The following is a 25485-nucleotide window of genomic DNA, read 5'->3' on the forward strand; positions in this document are numbered from 1 at the left end:
GTAGCTACCATAAATATTCAATCTAATTGTAATGTCGATACGTTACTTAGCATACAATTAATTTGTCAAAAATTGTATGTTGTGTTGCACTGTGTTGCGATGCGATGCGTTGCGTTGCGATGTGGTGCATTGCGTTGCGTTGCGATGCGATGCATTGTGGCGTGATGCGGTGCGGTGCGATATCCGTTGCGATGCGTTGCGTTGCGATACGATGCGATGCGTTGCGTTACGCGTTTTTGCGATTAGACTTTACAAAGTACGACATTTAAAAGTCTAATTTATTACTATCTTCTGTCCACAATGTTACCTGCGGACAAGATGACGAATACTTTTATACCGGTATAACTATTTTCTAACTATCTATTAATCTATTCAATGTTTCGTTAACATTAAACTTTCAGATTCTACGCAAATTCTATACGCCTGGTAATTGCGTGTGCCGTGTTGTGGTGTATAAGTCGCGACAAAAGGGCGTGGTGGATACTGACCTTCTTGAAAAGGTACCTATATTTATGTATTAATAATACTTAGTAAATAGTAATTACCCTGCCGTGTCTTGCCTTTTACTTGCTGTAAATGCTGTGCATTTGCTGCAAACCTAGTACGTATAGGTACTAGGTATCTCTATATGATAATATATTATATAAAAAACCATATATTTTTAAAAGCTCTCAATGTCTTATTACAAACAAATCATCTGACTGATGTTAGAGATCCACGAGCGTTGCATAGATAGATGCCGCGTGGTCAATGACACGTCGTAGGCGGGGCAGTAACCCTGAGTTTGTACGCTACGTTTGTACATTGCGGGTTGAAAAATACTAAATCACTAAAACTACAAGTATAAGGCAAATGGTTATTGGTATTGGATTATGTTTAGGTAGTATAATATTAGCGCTAAGGTTTCACTAGCGTTCCAATTACACCCTATATTTATGTCCATTGAGATTTTTTAAAAATTGTAATAAGCTACCCGTGCGAAGCCGGGGCGTGTCGCTAGTGAAAAATAAATCTTATTTTGAATAGGTAACCGAATTTTTCCGTGAAGAGAGGTCTGGTGTTTTCGTCGCTGGTCGTGGTGATTTTGCCGTGGCACTGTTTCGAACACCGAGAGGTAATCTAAATATATAAAAGAGAAATACCACTCACTCACTCACTCACTCACTGACTAATCACGAAATCTCAGGAACTATTATAAAGCCTACAAACTTGGAATTTGAAAGGTAGGTTCCTTCTAGGACGTAGGTGTCAGCTAAGAAATGGTTTTGAGAACATCCTATTTTTGTTTTAATTGTATGATTAGGCTATAGGGAATAGTTTACCGTTTAAGTCATTATTTATGATGTAAATACCTATTTGCATGACTGTTAGTAGAAAAACAAATATTTGCACTTTGAAGTTTATTAAACTTTATATTTAATATTCGGTTGAAAAAAAACTAAGTACCTACTTAATAATTTTAGCAGCACATGTTTTTGGCGGTAAAAATATAGTAGGTTACACTTGGCTGACCATAAGTTTTTACGGCCAAATTGGCCAAATGCGTACTGTGCCTTGCACAGGATATAGATGCTTAAGAGTGATTTCCATGGTTGCTCTAAGTTTAGCGTGACAGAATGCTATGCTAAAATCAATTAATTACGGGCGGGACATATTCAAGAGCGAGATGCATGATTTGTGAACAACAAATCAACGAATGGTACTCGGACGGGGTAGATTAACGTGATTTGTATATATTATTTTTTTGTACGGGGTGGAAAGACGTGTCCGTCTTTCCACCACACTCGTTTTCAAGTAAGTGTACATCCTAAGGTGGCTGTTTTAGGGTGGATAGACGGATTAAGCGGGTAAAACGGCACGATGCATGATTTAAAATAATAATAATATGCTGGCGTGGCGGCGCGTTACCAGTCTATAGAAGTCGTTGGTACCTTACCCATAGTGTTCATCTTCACTCCCAGGTTACTACATGTTCGACCCCGCGGACCGCGACCGCTACGGACGCGCCGTGGCGCCTCCGTGCCGCGGCCGCGCGCGCGCCTGCTTCTCACAGTACCCTGATGTGAGTAAAGGCTTGCACAAATGCACAGACAAAACACATTGATGTTCCTCCCAGGTTACTACATGTTCGACCCCGCGGACCGCGACCGCTACGGACGCGCCGTGGCGCCTCCGTGCCGCGGCCGCGCGCGCGCCTGCTTCTCACAGTACCCTGATGTGAGTAAAGGCTTGCACAAATGCACAGACAAAACACATTGATGTTCCTCCCAGGTTACTACATGTTCGACCCCGCGGACCGCGACCGCTACGGACGCGCCGTGGCGCCTCCGTGCCGCGGCCGCGCGCGCGCCTGCTTCTCACAGTACCCTGATGTGAGTAAAGGCTTGCACAAATGCACAGACAAAACACATTGATGTTCCTCCCAGGTTACTACATGTTCGACCCCGCGGACCGCGACCATTGAATTATTATGTACTTACCGCGACCGATATGGACGCGCCGCGCTATGGCGTCAAATGTCAGTACATTTGACGCTAGGTAGCCCTATTTTTCTTTGGTTTCACGTTACCATAGCCTAACATTTGACATATCTATCTTCGATTCAGGATCAAATTGTGAGTCCTTCTCAAACCCTCACACTAGTTCGCTCTGGCATTGCGCTGTCGTAACTTTTCGTTCGTCATAATTAATTAATATTGTTTTTAAAGTCTCTGTAATTCTTCCAGATTAAGACTTTGTCTGAAAAGTTGGGACCCAACATTCCTCCTGTGATTAAACAAGGCGACGATGATGACGACTCTAAAGAGGTACATACCTATAATTCTCGGTCACTATAAATATTCTGCAAAGTAAGTTGTCCTTGTTTCAAAAGAGATTTTGAAATTTTTGAAATATAGTGTTACCTACTTACCATAATTTTTGCACCGTTTAAGGTAAATCGAAAACAAAATTTATTTGGTTTATGTAGGAGGATATCTATTAATTATCTATATTCTATGCATATTATATAATATGCATAGATAATAGTCGCTGGGCTACTGGCGGTTTACAATTTACGCAATGCTACATAATATCATATTTTATTTAAACAGGTCAAAGACTAAATTTTTTTTGATTCCTACCCTAACGCAGTGAGGTGTGCGGGTAAATACAAATTCTCCTTGCACCCACTGATGGAGAAGCCAGTGGGTCACGTGTCGTCCACCTCATATTCTACTTTAATTGACTAAAGGAGTTTGAATATTTTAGTATGGACCTTGGCCTACCTATTATTTTCGCCATTTTTTTTTAAATAGCGGCCACGCACAAAACCTGTAGATATTAATCAATAGCTGGCATCAATAAATGAAAACAGGTATTATAGGAGACAAAATCTTCCAAAGGGTCACGCTCCCGAGACATAAGCTATCAAAGTTGTACTAGTGGCTATACTGTTGTACTGATGACACCACCAGTACAACTTTGATAGCTTATAATATCTTGGAAACAATACCTCCAATCTCAAACAATACCTAACTACTTATTTGTATTGATGTCATCAGCTATCGATTAATACAGGTTTTATGCGTGGCCGCTATTTTGGAAAAAAAGAAAATGGCTGACAACTAGCTATGTAGGCCAAAATCTTCAAAGCCCTTTTTCTTTATTTTAGGTTCGTTTTGAAGAGCCAGCCAAATTCGAAATATTTGGGATGGACGTTACCAGTCTACGTCGATTGAATCAACACGAAAGATAGAACAGTTTTATGTATATCTATAATTCTATAGTCTGTATTCTATCCAGGGAAAAAGTTTGTATATCGCTCTCTCTGTTACGCAATCTCATACAAATGATAGAGTCAAAAACCTCAGTGGGCGTTAACCATTTTAGTCACCAATCACAAACGAAACTATGTTTTCAAATTAAACTCCTAACGTGTCTAAAAACACTTTCGAATTGAATTTCGAATGTTTTTAAAACATGTTTGTAATTGGCTGGTGTCTCAAAATGGTTATCGCTCACTGAGATTTTTGTGGATCATCATTTGTATGGGATTACGTTACAGAGTGAGCGCTATATTATCTTATTAAGGAACAAAACGTGCTGAATTTGGTATTATTAGAAGAACACCTTATTATCTGTGATTAGGTACTGATTACGGAAAAATTTGCATAATTTTAGTAACTTTGTCTCCTGAAGCGTCGTCTTTGTTTTTGTGGAACTCTTATTACAATATTGTATTTCTTCCTTCGGTATGTAACATAGTTTTTTCACAAAATTGTTTGTAGGTACTTACTTAAAATTGCTTGTCAATAAAAAACTAATTTGATTTTGTAGTGACGTCTTTTATTTAAACTTTAAATAAAAGACATCCCTTTAAATTTTAAAGGGATGTCTCCTCAATAGATCCGCAAAGTAAAGACGGGGTATATTATAGTAATTAAAGACCTGTAATCTATCTACCCTTAATCCCACAAAATCTAAATTTTAAAAATCTAAATCCACGCAGACGGACTCGCGGGCATCGGCTAGTACGGTATGTACATATAGGTAATGCGTAAAAAATGACTCCTTACGCGCCTTTTTAACTCTATCGGTCAATTGTCAGGTCAAAAGTACGGTTTAACGTCACCTTTAAAATAAGGACTAAAATCGTACTTTTGACATGAAATTTAAGACAAAAAGTAAAAATGGAGCGTGAGGAGTTAATTTTTACGAACTAAGTAGGTATACTTCGATTGATTCAATAGGTATAGTACAGTTACATTTAAAAAAAGTCTGTTACCTTTTTGCATATAAAACTCTAATTTTATAATATACTAGCTGACCCAGCGAACTTCGTTCCGCCTAACAGTCGATTCAATTTTTTTTTTAAAAATATCAATTCACTATCAGAAATTCTAAATTCCCCACGATTTAGGACTTCAGTACTTTGCAGCATCAGGATTGAGGAGTTAGGATCCGAAGTTCAATGATGTAGCCTATGCTTGGTACCTAAAATAATTTTGCATCATCCGCAGTTCCTGAAACATTATAGTTTAGGAGTGCTGTACCCTACATCATCAGGGTTGAGGAGTTGAGACTTGAAGTCTGAGAATAAAGTCGTTGCTTGGTACCTACAATATGAATTCACTATGAACACTTCCTGAATCTTGCAGATAACTCAGGCGGGCAGTAACCCTGCAGCATCAGGATTAAGGAGTTGAATCCATAATTTTTTATGTGACCACCACGAAAACTTTTTTTGTTGATTAAAAAAAATTTTGCAAATCGGTTCAGAAATCTCGAAAAAATCGATGTAGAACGACCTCCTTTTTGACAGTCGGTTAAAAGCCGATGACCTTGAAATATTTACGGAACAATTTTTAAAATATCCTCTTTCTAACAAAAAAAGAATGAATGAAATCGGACTACGCGTTAATGAATTACAACTCAGTATACATTTTAACTTTCATCCCCTCTCCTACGGGAACCATGCTGAATTTCGGGATAAAAAGTATCCTATATTCTTCCTCATACTATGACCTCAAATCGTACCAAGTTTCATTGGAATCCATTCAGTAGTTTCAGCGTGATGCGCGGCCGTGATACAGACAGACAGACAGACAGACAGACAGACAGATAGACAGACAGACAGACAAAAATGAAAAAAATTACAGTTTTGGGTTCAGTATCGATTATAGAGTGCCCTCGAAAAAAAATTTTCAAAATATCTTCAATGTACAGAATTTGACCTGTTACAGTTTTATTATAAGTATTGATGATGATTGATGACCTAATAAAAATAAAAGATTTTATCGGACAGAATGTTGCATAATTTATTGGGGACTAGTTTATTGTGACTTGATGATGCCCGTGACTTCATCCGCGTGTTTTTTTAAAAATCCGGCATGCGAGAACGCAGCCACACTGCGTCTCTGCCGCCTCCTTTCCTCGCCTCTTCCCATGCTACATGGGTAGTGTGTGACCGGGGGGATAGAGGCAAAAATCTCAGTGGGCGTTAACCATTTTGAGTTACCAACCAATCACAAACATGTTTTCAAAAAAACATTCGAAAATGTTTCCAAAAAACATCTGAAATTCAATAGAAAACTTAGCTTCAACTCAGCATCCACTTTGATTTTTGCCTCTATCATTTGCATGGGATTACGTAACAGAGAGAGAGCTATACTTACTTCTTTCAACGGATAGAGTATAATACCAGAGAATGGGTTCCTTGCTTGGCTTACGGAATTCTAAAATAGTGTGATTTAAAGCACAAACATTGACACAGCTTATAATACACGGATAAAGAGTACCTATATAAACACTACGTTCTAATAAGGACGGACGGTGATTTACTTATTTCAATCTACATTTATAGCGAAGTCGATACCTAAATGTAGTAGTGCAGTACGTGCGTCAAGGAGTTAGGACGCCATATAAAATTATTGTGCAGGAATTCAGTTTAAAAAAATAATAACAAGTTACCTAATATTGTGGCCTTAATAATTTGGTTTTGTGGTGGAGATTTTATTGTGTAAGTAAGTTTTTAAAGTTTTTCATCAAATTTTTAGTTTGTATAATTTTTTCCGTAGTAAACAAGGAACCCTTATAGTTTCGCCAGATCTGTCCGTCTGTCCGTCCGTCCGTTCTCGGTTAATCTCAGAGACTATTAGTGCTAGAAATCTGTAATTTGGCATGGGTATAAATAGGTATTAATCACGCCGACAAAGTGGTGAAATAAAATTGTGATAAATATTTTTTTAGGATAGCTCCCCTACATGTAAAGTGGTGATGAATTTTTTTCTCGTCTACCCCATAGTGTGGGGTATCGTTGAATAGGTCTTTTAAATTAAAAAAAAACATTATTTCTCGATTTTTAGATCCGTTTGTAAAATATCATGTTTTAAAGTGCTAATTTTTATTAGAGCCAAGTGGTGTGTGTGTGTGTGTGTGTGTGTGTGTGTGTGTGTGTGTGTGTGTGTGTGTGTGTGTGTGTGTGTGTGTGTGTGTGTGAGTGTGTGTGTGTGAGATAGTCCCTTAGAGCTAGCGTGCACCACGGTAAATTTCCGTACGTTATCCCGCAAAATCTGCTATAGAACTACATAGAAGTGCGCGCACTGCGGAATTATTTCCGCACCCAATTTGATAGATTAAAACTCCAATTTGCGGATTTTATAATCGCCGCACCGCTAGCTCAAAGTACCTACTAAATTGTAGTAGGTACTTAGTATTTAATCGTAATATTTTACACAGTTTACGTGACTGAAAATTAACAAGTGTTGTGGATTTAAATAATATAGGTACCTATACAACATCCGTCAACACCTCACTACTATATTCTATGTTTTCTGTTTTCTCATTAGGTAGGCATGTATTCTGCGACGCGTTACAGGTATTTGTTTAAGCAAACTTTACATTAAATTTGCAATACCGGATTCTTATGCATCAATTTTAGTAGGTACCTATCTAGTTATACTTATACTTAATTAATTTATTATGAGTAAATTAGTATTAGGTAATGGTAAGACAGTTCTATAGCAGGTCTATATAGGATAGCAGCGACTCAAGAAGTCCGTCGATTGTAAAAGAACCATCACCAAATGAGGCCCCCGGAGAGGTCCGTAAACGAAATCATTATTTTAATAAAGTAATATAGAACAGGCTCTGTCCCTATTAAATATTAAAAGTTCTGAACTTGGATTCATAAATACTTAGTATTTTGGCCGAACCGGATTCCGTTTCGGCTAAAATTCTATTTAACCTGTAGGTAGGTACATAAATAGTGTTAAAAATAGATTAGGTAGTACACAAAATTTTTAAGTTATTTAAGTTGGATAGAGTATTAGGTAGAATATTAGGTAACTATGTAAAATTTGATTTTAATAATAATAATTGCTAATTAAGTTGGACTATGTTATAACTGTTATAAGGTACGATAGGGTTGTCATATTATACGTGGTTCTCTATAATATAAAAATGAATCACTAAATGTGTTGCTCATCGCAAATCTCGAGAAGAGCTGAACCGATTTCTCTAATTCTTTTTTTATAATATTCCTTAAAGTACGAGGATGGTTCTTACGGGGAGAAAAGTTTTAAAAATTTGAATCGACTGTGAGGCGGAACGAAGTCGCCAGGGCAGCTAGTAGGTATTGTATAAAAGCCCTGTAAAAAAAATAAAGATAATAAAATAAAAAAAGTAATATGCGAGCGAGTGAATAATATGTATCAGGGGATTATATTATGACGCCAAACCAAAGAACGGGGTTGCTCTTACAGAAAACATGCTCACTAATAACATACATGGATTCAATTCAAAGAAACAAAATATATCAATCACGGGATATGTACGAGCGAGGCGAGTGTGAAATATTCTTTTAAAATAAACTACTTATAACCATCATCATCATGATCAACCCATCACTGACGCACTACAGAGAACAGGCTCCTCCGAGAGTGAGAAGGGTTTTTGGCCATAATCTACCACGCTGGCTAAGTGCAGATTGGCAGATTTTACAGAACATAATGGAGAACTCTCAAGCATGCGGGTTTCCTTAAGATGTTTCCCATTACTGTTAAAGCAAGTGATATTTAATTACTTAAAACGCGCATAACTCTGAAAAGTTACGAGGTGCGTGCCCGGGATCGAACCTAGGAGGCGGACGTCCTAACCACTACACTATCACAGCTTATACTTATAATAGATAGGTACTCATAAAAGCCGACAAGCAATCAGCAACCATATGCTGCTTAATATTGCGAACTAACCGAGTGAGTGCAATGCACTTTTTTTTAAATTTATAGACTAGCGCTTGGTTGCAATCAGACCTGGTGGCAAGTGGTACTTAGACCTTGCGTAAATCCTTTTGTTTTTTCTATTTTATAATAATTATTGACTGATTAGGAGTAACTGCTTTCTTTACCGGCTCCTCTCTTTAGAATACGCTTTCTGAAACGCGCCCGAGCACAGGCTCGTCCTACTAAATAAACCGCAAGTCCGCCCACACATGGAGTACTGTTCTCACCTTTGGGCTGGAGCACCTCAGTACCAACTCCTTACATTTGTTCGGATTCAAAGGCGGGCTGTTCGATTTGTGGACAATCCCCAACTAACCGGCTCGTTGGAAAGCCTGGAGCACCGCAGAGACGTTAGATCTCTATGCGTGTTCTATCGCCTTTATAATGGGGAGTTCTCTGAAGAGCTTTTTGTCCTCATTCCAACCTAATTTTTCTACAACCGCACTGCGCGCCACCGTAAGGAATTTCACCCTCACCACCTGGGTGTCTGGTGCACTTCGACCATCCGCTGTGCCAGATCCTTCTTTCCACGTACATGCAAACTGTGGAACCAACTCCCATCGGCGGTGTTCCCACTAGATTACATCAAGTGACCCGCCTGCTCGTTTGCTCGCTTTCTCTATTTAAAAAAAAACTTATCATATTAGAATTTTGAAAAGTTTATGTTCTTATCAGGTTACCACCAATAAAATGTTGTCGATGGGCGTTAGGGAGTTCTATGCCGAGAAGGCAATCTTCATCACAGGCGCTACTGGCTTCATGGGAAAGGTGTTGGTATATAAACTGCTCAAATGTTGTCCTGATCTGAAAACCATCTACATACTTGTCAGGAAGAAGAAAGAACAGAGTCCGGAGGCAAGGTTGGAAACGTTTATCAATTGCAGGGTAAGTCTGTCTATATTTACCTATATATGAAAGGAAAAGCTGACTGACCGACTAGCGACTGGTTGACTGACTGATCTATCAACGCACAGCTTAAACTACTGGATCGAGCTGATACCTACATATTATGACGGAGACATCCGCTAAGGAAGGATTTTTGAAAATTCAACCCCTAAGTTGGTAAAGTAGGTAGGGGTTTGAAAATTGTGTAGTCCACGCGGACAAAATCGCAGGAATAAGCTAATCTAAATATATCTAGATTTAGGGAACATGATATGTAGCTACAATATCAATTGCCATCGTCAAATCCATTCAAACACTTTCTGACCAACAGAGTTGTTCACATAATTATGGAACAAATTGCCTAAGGATGTGGTTAAGTATGTCAAGTTCTGTTAACCAGTTCAAGAATAGATTTAACAAACATTTGGAAAACTCAAAGCACTTCTGTTATAGACGCATCAGCGAAAGCTGCTTAGTCTGTTAATAATAATAATAATATAAAAAGAAAAGGTGACTGACTGACTGACTGACTGATCTATCAACGCACAGCTCAAACTACTGGACGGATCGGGCTGAAATTTGGCATGCAGATAGCTATTATGACGTCCGCCAAGAAAGGATTTTTAAAAATTCAATTTCAATTTAAGGGGGTAAAGCGGACGAAGTTGCGGGCATAAGCTAGTTGAAAATAAGTATGATGGGTTTGTTTCAGATTTTTGAAAAGCTTATGACTGACAATCCGAAAGCACTCAATAAACTACGTTTAATATCCGGTGACATCCTTGAGGAGTCCCTGGGATTATCGATAATGGACGAGGAGGAACTTCTACGTGAATGCCAGATTGTTTTCAACAATGCTGCCTGTGTGCGGTAGGTAGATCTTCACTAGGTATAGTCCGCGACAAGTCGAGATGACAATCGGGGTATGAGGCGGAGGGACATCCCGCACACCCGTTCCGTTTCCTGTCCGGCTAATCTCAGAAACTACTGAGAATACCTCCAGAACTAGAGAGAGAACTACCTCCAGATTTTCATAAAAGTAGTTTTCACCAATAAAGAGTGATCTAATAGGTGATTATCTAAGAAGATTATAGGCTATTTATAAACATTTTACGAAAATAAGCTACCAGCATCACGAAGGATGATGAAAATTGTGAATTCTGTGGGAAAAACCCGTCCCATCTGAGAACTTCCGTGACGTACGCTGCGTACCTAAATACATTTAAATAATTTATAGTGGAATATTCCTCTCAAGATACCCGTGCAAAGCCGAGGTGGGTCGCTAGTATAGTGTAATATAACCGGGAAAGATAACAAGGTAGGTACATTGAGTTTTGTCCAGTCCGTCTGTCCGTCTTAGCTGTAAGAGCTGCAGTGCAGTTGGTAGCAGTTTAATAGAAACATAATATTATTACCGCTGCACAGAGGCAATTTAAAATTTAAAGAAAAAGTTTTTTCAGGCTAGCTATTAGATATGAAAAGATAACTAGAACTTATCCAAAAAATTGATTTAATAGGTACCAACATCCTACAGAAAAAAAATAGAAATAAAATTTATTTTTTTATTTTGTGATGGCTTTGGAAGTTGGTTTTGTTTTAATATTTTAGCAAAAAGTTCAGTTAGTCGTTAGCGATTGCGATCGTGAGTCCTCACACAGCCTTCGAATTTATATCCTAGATGCACAGGACAGGGCATCAGCTTTAGATAGGCGCCCCAGACCTTTTGCCTAAGACAGGTGACAAGATCTTGATTTAAGGCTACCTATTGAATTTATTAATAACTAGATGATGCCTATACGACTTCGTCAGCGTGGATTTATATTTTTAAAAATCCCGCGGGAACTCTTTAATTTTCCAGGATCAAAAGTAGACAGACAGACAGCAAGACACACTTTCGCATTTATAATATTAAGTACGGATAGTATGGATGTTTAAAAATATCAATCAGAAAATATCTCTAGAACTAAATGCATGAACCAAACCAAAAAACCAAAGATATCTCATCTTTGGTTTTCTAGAACAAAAAAAACCTAAGTAGTAGTAGTAGTTTGGTTGGTTTTTTGCTATCAAATTAATTATTCATACATACACACCTACGTAGTTGTAAAACTGTTTTACGCAAAAGAATGCCATTAAGTATATTTTTTAACAATTTAGCTTTGGAATAATATTTTAATTGCAAATAAGTTATAGTTATAGTACAAAGCCAAAGCAAAGGACGGGGCACTAAGGTACAAAGCGTTTCGTCGTATTTTCGGACCGTCATAGCTTCGGTCTGGATGACGCTAGAAAGCTGAAATTTTCAGGATAAAGTGTTCTCAGCAAACTCATTCAACATATTAAGTATCAATTATCTAGCTTTAATGGTTTCAGATTTATTGATACCTGAATTACGTTGATTTCGTGACTCAATGATCATCATCATAACTCAAAAAAAATTCTAGGGTACTTCCTGAAGTCCTAGAAGATTGAAATTTGGTATGTAGGCTAGATTTTGTATATAAACAACGGAAAAATCAAGAAATTGGAACTTTTCTCCCTCCACCTCTTCGTATGGGGAAAGCAAGCATATTTGTAAAGGCTGTCGCTAGAATGCAGCGCCATGAAAAAGGGCTGGTGGGATTTATTATTCATTATTTACACCATGTAAGTATTTAGATTACCTAATATAGATTTCAATTACAGTTTCAATCTAAACCTCCGGGAAGCTGTTAAATTCAACACAATGGGCACTCAGAAAGTGCTAAAATTAGCAGAAAATATGAAAAAATTAGAGGTATGTTACAAGAAGGTACACTATTACTTATTTTACCGTCCTAAAATTTTAATTTGAAATTGGCAGAAAAAAAATCGGAGTGCACTTCCGTCATCCGAGTTCTATCCCTCATCCGTGAGAATACCAGCGATTACGACATAATATCTCATAAGCTCCCATACAAAACAAAACAGAACGTATTTTCTCGGACTCGGATCGGAGTGTTTTAGTCGTTCTCAAGTTTGGTTTACGGTTTATAAAATGATGATTTAAAAGTTTGAAACTGAGTAAGTACCTAATTGAAACAACAAACACTGCAAAAAACAGTTTAAGAGTTACGCCACAGGACATGGAAAAGAAAAGCTGATGTTTCTAAAAAGCTTGAACCAAATCAACTAAAAGCTTGATGTAATGATGAGGTACGTAGCATGTATGAGATGAAGAAACAATTACGTAGATTTTCATAATTTCGCCGTTTTTTGGCGATAATTCAAAAACTGATTTTTGTAGTTAACCGTTTTTATGGTTCCGTACCTCAAAAGGAAAAGAGGAACCCTTATAGGATCACTTCGTTGTCTGCCTGTCTCACTGTCTGTCCGTCTGTCGTCTCTGTCAAGAAAACTTATAGGGTAAATCACCCCGAGCGCCGTGACGGTTAGCGCGGGGGCTGTGCGGGGCGTTCCCTGTTCATTTGCTGTCTCTCTTCTTCTTCTTATTTTGCTTTGTGGCTATTGCTGTCTCTCTCTAGCCACTGTTACGTGTCCCGTTTGACAGCAATGATCGCGAAATTTACGGCTGTCGCAAGCCTGTCGCGAGATATGTAATCACCCCGCCGATGGCAATCTCGACCTGTACCGTACAATACCATCCCATTTTTGGGTTCAGGGTGCAAACGTCGAGGTTACTGAGGTTATTGACTTGTCAAAGACAGTGGTTGAACCGTAAAACTGTACTGGTAATACGTAGGTGACGACTTTCGCATTCTCAACAATATTAAACCTAATTAGTAATTACTAATTACATAGTCATACCTACGTGTTGTATGTAAATTGGAAGAATTACTGAATTAGTATGGATATTGTGGCACCTATGAACCTAACATCATTTAGGTAGGTATTGTGACAAAAAACCGGTCAAGTGCGAATCAGACTAGCGCACTGAGGGTTCAGTGCTACAATCGTATTTTATCGACATTTTGCACGATAAGTCAAAAACTATTATGCCTAAAAATAAATAAAAATCAGGTTAAGCCCTTTCATATGATACCCCATTTGGTATAGCAATCTTAATTTGAAAGTCGAAAATAGCAATATTTGTTCGTGAACACATTTTAATTTTTTTCTTGTGATGTAGCCGCAAATTCACGGTTTTCACATTTTCCCCCTAATATCTCCTATAAGCCTACATACCTGCAAAATTTCATGATTCTAGGTCAACGGGAAGTACCCTGTAGGTTTTTTGACAGACAGACAGACAGACAGACAGACATAGAATAGAATAGGTTTTATTCAAGTAAACTTTTTACAAGTGCTTTTGAATAGTCGGGTAGTTTTAATTTACCACATACATACAGACAGGCATAGAGACGAAGGTACGAAACCCTAAGAATACAAAAACGTTCCAGGTGTTTGTTCACGTCTCCACATCTTTCTGTCACGATGAATTAGATGTTGTAGAAGATATACTATACCCGTCGAAGCACGACCCTGGCGACATAATCAACATGATCAAATGGATGGATGACAAAACGCTCGCTCTTGTACAAGCCGAGTAAGTTGCACTATCACGCACCGGATCGCTAATCGCTTGTCGGCAAGTCTTTGCCGATAGATGGTAACTAGCGGAAGCCTCCCACCAGATCAGACCAGAAATAATTCAGACATCTATGCCGGGAATCAAATCGGAACCCTCTGCCTTATTCTTTATATTCCTTATGGCGTTTGGGAACTCACATCTATTGGATTAATTTTTCGATTCATACTTACCTATTTGGTTTTTTACGAACATCAATCATTCATATGGAAATGGGACAGTGCACAAACAAGCGCACGGCTTTTTCAAATTAATTGAGTGCCCAAACGACTTTTATAGTATTATTCAGAAACAAAACTATTATAGTCCGCGCCTTTAGCAAAATATTGAAGACTAGCTTATGCTCGCGACTTCGTCCGCGTGGACTATACAAATTTTAAATCACTATTTCATCCCCTTAGGGGTTGAATTTTTAAAAATCCTTTCTTAACGGATCCTACGTCATAATATCTATCTGCATGCCAATTTTAGCCCAATCCGTCCAGGAGTTCACCAGTCAGTCAGTCAGTCACCTTTTCTTTTTATATATTTAGACTAGCTTATTTCCGCGACTTCGTCCGCATGGATTTAGGTTTTTAAAAATCCCGTGTGAACTCTTAAATTTTCCGGAATAAAAAGTAGCATGTGTCCTTCCCCGGGATATAAGCCAACTCTGTACCAAATTTCATCAAAATCAGTTAAACTGTTCGGCCGTAAAAAGCTAGCAGACAGACAGACACACTTTCGCATTTATAATATTAGTATGGATGGATAAGTATCAGAGTTTTAGAGCTGGTGAAAATTCTATCTAAGTATTTTATGAATTTTGCTGACTATACCTACCTACTATTTTGCTTATAATATTTTCAGATTGATAAAACCCTATCCAAACACGTACGGGTACACGAAATGTCTGACAGAAGATCTTGTGTCTAAGTATGGGGGCAAATTTCCTATTGTCCTGGCGAGACCATCTATAGGTAACACTATAATATAAAATAAATAAAAAGTTTCATCATCATGATCGACCCATCGCCGGCTCACTGCAGAGCACGGGTCTCCTCTCAGAGTTCTCCATAATGTTCTCAAAGGTGTGTAAAGTCTACCAATCCGCACATGGCCACCGTGGTAGACTATGGCCAAAACATTCTCATTCTATGATACCCATGCTCAGTAGTGAGCCAACAATGGGTTGATCATGGTGATCATGTAAAGTGTAATATTATTCTACAATTTGGTTTTCTATTTTATTTCAGTTGTAGCTTCGATAAGAGAACCTGTGCCAGGTTGGGTGGATAACTTGAATGGACCAACGGCTATTATTTATGCTGCCTCCAGAGGTAATCAATACTTGTTTAATAACTAGCTAATATAAATAACAAATAATACACATACACACATACACACACACGCACCCACACAAACACACCGTAACACACGCACACACACACTCGCATACATGCACACCACTATCACTTGTAATAGACACCGGTATAACATGTCCGACCTTAGCGCACCAAATTGTAATAACATTTATTCAAGTTTTTAGAAATGGAGAAGGCAACCCACTGTAATACAGTGGTTACTAGTGCAGGGGTTGCCCATTCATACGTCTACTAGACCTAGGTCTACTTAATTATTACTTGTTTTTTATCTGTATTATAAGTATTTTTTTTTGTGTTCTGTAGCGTGGGCTCATAGTACAGCCAGCGTGGTTTCTTAGAACACGCGGGTGCTGGCGGGGGGGAAAGGGGTATGCGGCGCTCGCGGCGCGCTCCCCTAAGAAAAGTCAGTCGGGTTCGGTTACTAATGGGATGTACACGTGGTGCCATACTTACGTTAGTTCGCGCGTTTTTCCTGTTTTTAGTTACCGATTTTTAAGTGATTATAATAGTAACTCACATGACTCTTTTTTTTACAACCCAACCCGCCACACTGGCTGCCCAACGTGATTAAGGGTTTTAAGGGTTTCATAAACGATCATTCGCGTTTTCCGTTAACGGTTTTTGTGAACAATGCCCCGAAAAAGGGTTAGTTTGAGTGATAGCCAGGAAGACGGAGATCAACAACCAAGCAACGTTACTATGTCGGCTGAGCATTTTTCCACTTTGTTGACGTCGCTCCAGAAACAAAATGCTGACATATGTGAACGGTTGATACGTGAAGTACGTTCATCAACACCCCTTGAGGGGTCTCCATCACCTATACAAGCCAGTAACAACGGGAATTTTTCGAAATGTTCATCGCGTTACAGCGGCGCATCGAACGAATGCGTGGAAGGCTTTATAGATGCTATACAGGTATATAAGAATTGCCTACAAATAACAGACGACAACGCAATAAAGGGGCTATCTATGCTCCTGTCGGATAAGGCGGCTTTATGGTGGCAAGGAGTCAGAAAGTCAACCACATCCTGGGATGACGCTGTCCTGCGCTTGCAGTCTGCATTCGGCGCGCGTCGGCCGCCATTTGTTATTTACAGGGAATTATTCGTATTGGCGCAAAAAGATGAAAACACAGATATTTTCATATCAAAAATTCGATCGCTATTTGCAAAGCTTCCGGAGGAGGATTTAAGTGAACGTGTGCAGTTAGACATGACTTATTCCTTACTTGACCGCAGAATTAGAAAAAGATTAGATCGGGACGAAATCAAGTCTTTTGATGACCTGTTACGTAAGGCGAGGTCCATCGAAGACTCGCTGAAAGAAAGCGAGATTGTCCCCATCAAAGGGTCTCAGGAATTAAGAAGTAAGAAGTCTTCCACTACAGATTCTCCGTCCAGCACGCCCGTGCCAGCGGCTACCATTCAGCGCGGCGAATACAGCAAAACAGCTGGTTCAGCAGAGAGTTCGGCGACGAAGGAGTCAACGACCTCGAAGCCGCGGCCGCGTGTGTTTTGCGTTTATTGTAAAAGCGGTAAGCATGATAAAAGTGAGTGTTTTCGGTTAAATAATAAAAACAAATCGAGTGATTCGGTTAATAATAATAAAAGTGAGTTAAAGTGCTACGGTTGTGGCGCGCCTAACGTTACGAAAGCGAACTGTAAAAGCTGTAATACTCAGACATTTTATTCGGTTGAGTCAAAGGCGACGGTCGCAATCGGAAGGCAACCGCGTTCCGCAATATCGCCAGGTGGCCGCGGAGAAAGAGCGCGAGGGGCCGACCGTAGCGCGGCGCCGGCGTCGTCCCGGGCGACCGAGGCGCGCGGCGGGGCGGCCCGTGGCGGCGGGGCGGCCCGCGGCGGCGCGACGGCCCGCGACGGCGCGACGGCCCGCGGCGGCGCGACGGTGGCGAACGCGGACGACAACGGCTACGTGGAGCGTCCTCCTAGGCGATGCGTTACGCCCGCGCATAATATATCAACCGATTTTACGGGTCGAAGTAACCCGTCGCATAGTGACGGAAAATTATATCCGAACGAAAGTGACTTTTGTTGCGACTCTATTTTATGTTCCGATGACAATTTAAATTGTTCTTGTGTAAATAGTAATTCTCATTTTGTATACCTTAATGATAACTATTTTAAGAAATATGTTTCGCAATCAAACGCGACTTCAAAAGATTGTTTTAACGTTACGAATGGTTATTTTAATGATACTTGTCTTGATAACTGTAATGTTGTAAATAATAATTGTTTTAATAATGTGTCGTATGAACCTAACCGTCGTCCTGTGTTAAATATAAGTATATTGCAAAGGTGTGGCACCGCGTTGGTTGATTCTGCTGCGAAAAGCTGTATTGCGGGGCACACCCTATACTCCCTCCTACGCGAAGTCGGACACCCGTTAAAGTCCTCAACACAGATTGTTAGGTTGGCGGACGGGGTTAGTAGGGAGATGAATGTACTTACGACGGAGTTAGGGGTGACACTACATAATAGAACTAAAATAGTTCCGTTTTTGATCTTTCCGGATTCTAATAATAACGAAAGTTTATTAGGTATTAATTTCTTAACCTTATTTAACCTTGTTTTCGATTTTGGTAACCAAAAGTGGCACTTCGCAGACAGTAGTATGCAAAAGTTCGACATGCAGTTCGAAACAGTGTCACCTCTATCTTCGTGTGCTTCGCTTGACGTGCTGCGCGACGATGAGGCGACTTCGCTTTCTGCGGAGCAAAGAGAGGTTCTTGCGCGTCTCCTCGTGGAGAATCAGGACATCTTTGAGCCAGGGGGAGCGCCAACTCCTTTCGCTGAGCACATTATTGATACCGGCGATCATCTTCCCATTGCTGTTCCGCCTTACAGGTTAACGCCGGCCAAAAAGGAGGTAATGCGGACTGAGCTTGACAAGATGCTGGCCGATGGTATCATCGAGGAATGTGAATCAGCTTGGATGTCTCCAGCGTTGTTGGTGCCTAAGGCAAATGGCAAGGTAAGGTTCTGTGTGGATTATAGGAAGCTCAATGCGGTCACGAAGACCGACGTCTATCCTATGCCCTTGATAGACGAACTAGTACAATCAACAAAAAAAAATTGTTTCATGACTAGTTTAGATATGCGCAGTGGATTTTGGCAGGTTAGCGTACGCGAGCAGGACAGGGATAAAACTGCTTTCGCGACGCCGTTTGGAACGTTTCGTTTTAACAGGATGCCTTTCGGACTGAAGAACGCGCCGTCGACCTTTCAGCGGTTAATCGATAGGCTCCGTTCTGGTTCGTCGTTAAAGAACGTGACGTTGTTAGCTTACCAGGATGACTTACTTGTCATATCGGAAGGAAGCTTTGAAAATCATATCTCTGATTTACACTTGGTTTTCGAAAGGTTACGTTTGTTTAAGTTGCGTGCAAATCGAGATAAGTGTGTATTTACACGTGACGAGGTCCGATACCTTGGTCATCTTATTACTCAGGAGGGTATATCTCCCGATAACGACAAGGTTCGTGCGGTCTTGGAGATGAAGGCACCGTCATCCTTGCGACATCTTCGCACCTTTATACAAACGTGCTCGTGGTTTCGAAAATTCATACCAAATTTTTCAGGACTTGCAGAACCTCTGACGCGTTTAACGAAAAAGAACCAGCCGTGGGTATGGGGCGCAGACCAAGCTCGCGCGTTTGAAGAACTGAAGAATCGTCTTGCGTCTGCTCCCATTCTCATTCAGGCAGATTATAGTAAACCTTTCGTACTGAGAACCGATGCCAGCGCCTACGCCTTAGGTGCAGTGTTGCTTCAAGGCGAAGGTAAGGATGAGCGACCGATAGAATATGCCAGCCGGCTGCTCATACCAGCGGAACGCAACTACAGTACGACGGAGCGTGAGGCTCTTGCCGTCGTTTGGGCGGTTGAACGTTTTAGAGGATACATCGAGGGTCACGAGGTCATAATAGGCAGTGACCACCAGCCACTCAAATGGTTGCTTACACTGAAGTCGCCGTCGGGTAGGTTGGTTCGATGGGCACTAAAGCTGCAAGCCTTTAATATTCAGTTCCAGTACACGCCTGGAAAAGCCAACTTAGTCGCTGATACTCTCAGTCGTCCCACCTGTGAAGAAGAAGACAAGGATAAGTGTGCTGTTTGTTCTGTCATTATTGACTTACCTGCTCGTAGTCCGGATGAACTCAGGCGCGCGCAGTTGGAAGACCTGGAACTTAAAAAAATTATTAATGAGTTAGAGGATGCTTCTGATCCGCAGGCAATAGGCGTTAAACGTTGGTCTGAAAGGGGATATTTTATTCAGCAAGGTGTTCTTTACAGATACAACCCTGACGTGGAAAGTGAAGAACCTCAACTCGTAGTTCCTGCTTCGTTACGTTTAGAAATTTTAAAAGAGTGTCATGACACGGCCTTGGCCGGTCATCATGGAGTTGATAGGACTTACCATAGAATCGCTCAACGTTTTTATTTTCCAGGAATGCGCAGGATCATCGCTGATTATGTTAAGTCATGCGTCACCTGCCAAAGATACAAACCTTCTAATGAAAAGCCTCATGGACTTCTTCAAACGCCCGTACTTAACCAGCGAGGTGAAGTCCTGGCGATAGATTTATTTGGCCCTTTGCCTAAAGGCGAGTCCGGTGAAAGGTGGATCCTCTTAGTGGAGGACACTGCAACTCGTTGGGTAGAAATTTATGCGCTTAAGGATGCTACTGCAGAGGTCTGCGCTCGAGTTCTTATAGAAGAGTATTTTCTGCGTTACGGTCAGCCGCGGAGGATTATCTCAGACAACGGCGTTCAGTTCATCTCGGCTGTTATGCAGCAATGCATGTACATCTTAGGGATTCGTCAAGATCTAGTTCCTTTGTATCATCCGTCCGCTAATCCAGCCGAACGCAAGAACAGAGATCTCAAATTTCAGATTTCCCGACTCGTTGACACGAATCACTCGTCTTGGCCAAGTCATCTTCCAGCGATAAGGTTCGCGATGAATACTGCAGTTTGCCAGACTACTGGGGTGACTCCAGCTTATCTCACTTATGCTAGAGAGCTGCGTTCTCCAGTCGATGTACATAATGATATCAGGTCTGTTCTTAACAAGGATAATTTTGTCCCTCAGATAACACCTTATCTGAAGAGTTTCATAAACACTTTCATTGCTGTTAGGGAACGGGTAGAGACCCAGCAGGATCGGCGGAAGGAGTTGGCTGATTGTTCCCGAAGTACTGGCGAGGTTTACGAGGTTGGTGATATGGTACTTTTAAAGTCACACGTGCTCAGCAACGCCTCGAAAAATGTAACAGCTAAGTTTATTCCCAAAAGAGATGGCCCATACGTGGTCAAAGAGCGAGTTAGCCCTACAGCTTATATTGTTGCTAACTTAGACTCCGCCAATGAGGTTGTAGGTAAATTCCATGTCTCTGAGCTCACGAGATTTCATAGCCGGGATTGTTCGCCTCCTCGTCCTGTGGTTCCTAAGCGTCAAAGAGGGCGTCCTCGCAAGCATGCGTGCCCTGTTTGTTCGTTTGCTTGTGGGCGATCCCGTGAGCGGGGACGTTCTCACGAAATCGAGGGGGAGTGTAGCGTGGGCTCATAGTACAGCCAGCGTGGTTTCTTAGAACACGCGGGTGCTGGCGGGGGGGAAAGGGGTATGCGGCGCTCGCGGCGCGCTCCCCTAAGAAAAGTCAGTCGGGTTCGGTTACTAATGGGATGTACACGTGGTGCCATACTTACGTTAGTTCGCGCGTTTTTCCTGTTTTTAGTTACCGATTTTTAAGTGATTATAATAGTAACTCACATGACTCTTTTTTTTACAACCCAACCCGCCACAGTTCCCTATATGTAATTTAATATGTAATAATATCCAATAAATTTAATTTAATTTAATTTAATATCATAATTAGATGCAGGACCGCAAGACCGTCAGATCTTTCTTATTTTCTGAGAAATAAAATTAGTTTGGAATAATTGTGACCTCTCATTTCACGGACTATGGTCTTCCCGGTCAAAATCGACAAAAAAAAGAACGCGATTTCGAAGAAACACCCTTTGATACTTTGACCTATACTATACTTATGACAAGTACCTAAGTCATACTATAGTACGCGACAGGTCGAGATGACAATCGGGGTATGAGGCGGGGGATGACCGCACACCCGCACGTCACCCGCGCTATCCCGCACCGGGTTAGTATGGAGACTGTGTAGGTGTGCGGGGCTTGCCCATCCCGATTGCATGGCAATCGATTGCTATGTCGATGCCAAAATACCTTGAATGTATTGCAGGTGTTCTTCACACAATGTACTGCAAAGACTCGACAAAAATGGACACAATTCCTGTGGACATCGCAATAAACGCCTTGATATTGTTAGCTTACCTTACTGGATTACAAAAGTAAGACTTTAGAATAGTTACCTACTTAGTAAGCAGTATAAACCCCATCATCATCTTCATCTCATTCCATCACTAGCCCCCTACTGGGGTAGGTCTCACTATTACTAAGCTAATAAGCTAACCGTGCGAAGCCGGGGCGGGTCGCTAGTTTTCAATATAACTTACTATTGTTTTCACAGAATCGGACGATCCACATGCTAACGATGTAGTGTGTTAATTTATCGCCAAATAAAAAGTTAATGCTATTATTATTATTCATTATTAACATTTTTTTTCTAGACCCAAAAATATTCGCGTTTGTAATGTCACTCAAAATCTTGAACTGAACCTCACTTGGGTAGAAACAACAAAGTATTGTAAGTATCAAATTTGATCAGATTTGTAATAAAGTACCTATAGTCCGCGACTGGTTGAGATGGCAATCGGGGTATGAGGCGGGGGACGTCCCACACAGCGGGATAGTGCGGGGATGTTTGCCCCCCCCCCCCCCCCCCCCCCCCCCCCACGTCTATAGGGGCTGTTCTTAAAGAACGAGTTCATTAAGAATAGCCCCTGTCTTTCGAGGAAGTTGACTTGCATTTGCCCCCTATCCGTCGCCGATCTGTGCTATTTAAAGCCTAGCACTCCTAGCAGTTTGGAATGGTTATCCCGCCATCCATTGGTCGTCAATACCTCGTTCGGCAATTGGCAGGTGCAGGTGAGGTTGACAATTGGGGCGCTAAGATGTGAATGCACCCTCTTACCCCTCATATACATTGCTTCATCAGTACCCTTATTATAAATGCGAATGTGTTTGTTTGTTGGTTTGTCCTTCAATCGCGTCGCAACGGTGCAACGGATTAACGTGATTTTTTGCATGGGTATAGATAAAGACCTGGAGAGTGGCATAGGCTACTTTTTATCCCGGAAAATCAAAGAGTTCCCACGGGATTTTTAAAAAACCTAATTCCACGCGGACGACGTCGCGGGAATCAGCCAGTAAAAAATAATTGAGGTAATATATTAATACTTAGCGCTTAGAATAATAGAGATAGATTAATAGCTGTGGCGTGCAGGTCATAGAGGCATACATGCACTGCGTTCCCCAGTTGTAATAGCTCAGCATATTTTTCATGATGACCTGCCAGTAAACAGGTTCCTACCTAACCCTACCTTACCCTGCCCTACCCTGCCTACCCTGGCTTAAAAGTCTGTGGACGCCACTGATTAATAGGTAATTAATATTAGTAGGTAATTAATATAAAAGCATTTTCAGGGCAGGAAAATTCGAAAAAGTATCCATTATCATACGCATTGTGGTACCCGGTGGCGACGGCAAAAAACTACAAATGGGAAAACAAAATACATGAATTCTTCGAGCACACCCTGCCAGCGTATTTAATAGATTTCATATTATATCTATTGGGGAAGAAAACATTGTAAGTATTATTTTGTAGATTTTTTTTGACATCCAATCCTATAGTCACTACACATCACTACCCATATTATAAATGCAAAAGTGTGTTTGTTTGTTGGTTTTTCCTTCAATCATGTCGCATCGGAGCAACGGATTGACGTGATTTTTTACATGGGTACGTATTTTTGCGTGCCCACGACTTCGTCCGCGTGGATTTCGGTTTTCGAAAATTCCTTTTTTTTGGAAATTTCCTTTGACCACATTAAAACTTCTCCTCGGGATAATCCTGTAACGTAAATTATGGTAATAATAATAATACCTAATTATGTATGTCAAATAATTGACATCATCATTATCATGATCAACCCATCGCCGGCTTAATATAGAGCACGGGTCTCCTCTCAGAGTGAGAAGGGTTTTGGCCATGGTCTACCACGCTGGCCAAGTGCGGATTGGTAAACTTCACACACCTTTGAGAGCATTATGGAATACTCTGAGCGTTTCCTCACGATGTTTTCCTTCACCGTTAAAGCAAGTGATATTTAATTAATTAAAACGTACATAGCTCCGAAAAGTTAGAGGTCCGCGCAGAGACCGGGATCGAACCCCCGACCTCCGGTTAGAAGGCGGACTAACCACTACGCTATCATAGCATACTTAAATCAAAATCTAATATTTTAGATGTAGATCGTAAAAATTGTTCTGTTGCAGCATGATCCAAGTAATTAAACGCCTAAGTAATGGCTTAGATGTGTTAGAATACTACAACACAAGAACATGGGTATTCAAGAATGACTACTTGAAATCATTACCAAATCAAATCACGAAAGAAGAAAAAGAAATATTCCCCACTGATCTCTCAGTAAGAATGTTTTTTACAAAACACTTATACGCGACAGGTCGAGATGGCAATCGGGGTGCGGACGCACCGTACACCAGCACAGCCCCCGCGCTAAACCAATGCGGGATAGCACGGGTGACGTGCGGGTGTGTGGGGTATCCCCCCCGCCTCATACCCCGATTACCATCTCGATCTGTCAAGTACTATTGCGTTGATAAGATTACGTTGATCAGTTTCTCCTTTTTAAAGTTCGATGTGCAAATATTTCCTGCCGAGTACTATACTACAATAATTATTTTAAAGTTCGATGTGCAAATATTTACTGCCGAGTACTATAATACTAACTACAATTATTTCTCTAATTGGTTTTTTCTAGGGAATGGATTTGGGAGTATATATGAAGCACTACGTGAAAGGGATACGCGAGTTTTGCTGTAAGGAGGATGACTCTACACTGCCTAGAGCTAGAATATTACACAAACGGTTGGTATCAAAGCACCTAGCCCCATTCTACAAATATTAGTACACGAAAAATAACACATACATAGCTCAGCGGGTGGCAAGGTGCTGGAATAGCGACCTCTCACCGGAATGCGCAATACCCTCGTTGGAAGATCCCCCACACTAGACGGGCGGGTGACATCAGGTGAGTCGCAGGGAGCCGCCGGATTCAGGCGGCGCAAGACTGGCGTGTGGAAGTCCTTACACTCTTGTAGGTCTCTACTCTAACCTATCGTCTATCGGTTGATGTTGAGGATGATGCACATTTGCAAACACCAGAGCTTTTAGACAGCGCTGCGACCTAAATTTTAGACCACTTAAGTAAACATTTGTTCAGGTTGTACTACCTTCACGTCGTGACAAAGCTTGCCTTTTACGCACTGTGTCTTACTTTTTGTACTGGATTGTTAAAAAGATTGCTTTAGTTTTGGAATACACTGATTAAAACACGTATAATTATTTTATTGCCTGAAACAAACACCTCACGTTTTCTTTGCACTTTGTACCATCCGAATTGATATCAGTGTGTCATATGCGGTCTCCACTCAAAGACTTTCCGGCTCCAACGGCTGCCGCCTCTACGAAGAGACGGTGGCCGTTGGAGCACTGTGGGCACTGGGCAGGCAGGACCTGCCCAGTGCCCACTGCTACTTCAGCTGGCTTTTTTTTGCATTGATATAGTTAAAGACTGGAGAGTGACGCAGGGTTCTCTTATCCCGGAAATTGAAGAGTTCCCACGGACTTTGAAAACCCACATCACGCGAACGAAGTCGCGGACATCAG

At 40.9% G+C, this 25485-nt stretch overlaps 2 protein-coding genes across 3 annotated transcripts in view; both read left to right on the forward strand.

Moving 5' to 3' along the window:
• LOC117985317 (uncharacterized) overlaps positions 1-4316 on the forward strand; it is a 44988-nt gene extending 40672 nt beyond the window's left edge. Inside the window, exons 46-52 of the mRNA XM_069500611.1 lie at positions 402-500; positions 1027-1114; positions 1962-2066; positions 2117-2207; positions 2246-2372; positions 2727-2807; positions 3653-4316. Coding sequence (XP_069356712.1) covers positions 402-500; positions 1027-1114; positions 1962-2066; positions 2117-2207; positions 2246-2372; positions 2727-2807; positions 3653-3736 — 675 coding nt within the window. The 3' untranslated portion in view covers positions 3737-4316. The remainder of the gene's footprint in view (positions 1-401; positions 501-1026; positions 1115-1961; positions 2067-2116; positions 2208-2245; positions 2373-2726; positions 2808-3652) is intronic.
• A 1996-nt stretch (positions 4317-6312) lies between these two features.
• On the forward strand, positions 6313-25151 carry LOC117985194 (putative fatty acyl-CoA reductase CG5065). Of its 2 annotated transcripts, none has more exons than XM_069500719.1 (13): positions 6313-6503; positions 9438-9647; positions 10360-10517; positions 12333-12423; positions 14027-14172; positions 15064-15173; positions 15450-15533; positions 21856-21964; positions 22244-22320; positions 23220-23382; positions 24072-24222; positions 24578-24684; positions 25040-25151. In XM_069500719.1, exons 2-13 carry the CDS (start codon positions 9453-9455, stop codon positions 25125-25127), a joined length of 1479 nt encoding a protein of 492 aa, XP_069356820.1. In that variant the 5' UTR covers positions 6313-6503; positions 9438-9452; the 3' UTR covers positions 25128-25151. The 2 variants fall into 2 exon arrangements, with proteins under 2 accessions (XP_069356820.1, XP_034827778.2); XM_034971887.2 differs by having other exon boundaries at positions 6314-6499.
• Positions 25152-25485: the final 334 nt, after the last annotated feature.

Source organism: Maniola hyperantus, chromosome 9, assembly GCF_902806685.2.
Source record: "Maniola hyperantus chromosome 9, iAphHyp1.2, whole genome shotgun sequence".
NCBI lineage: Eukaryota > Metazoa > Arthropoda > Insecta > Lepidoptera > Nymphalidae > Maniola > Maniola hyperantus.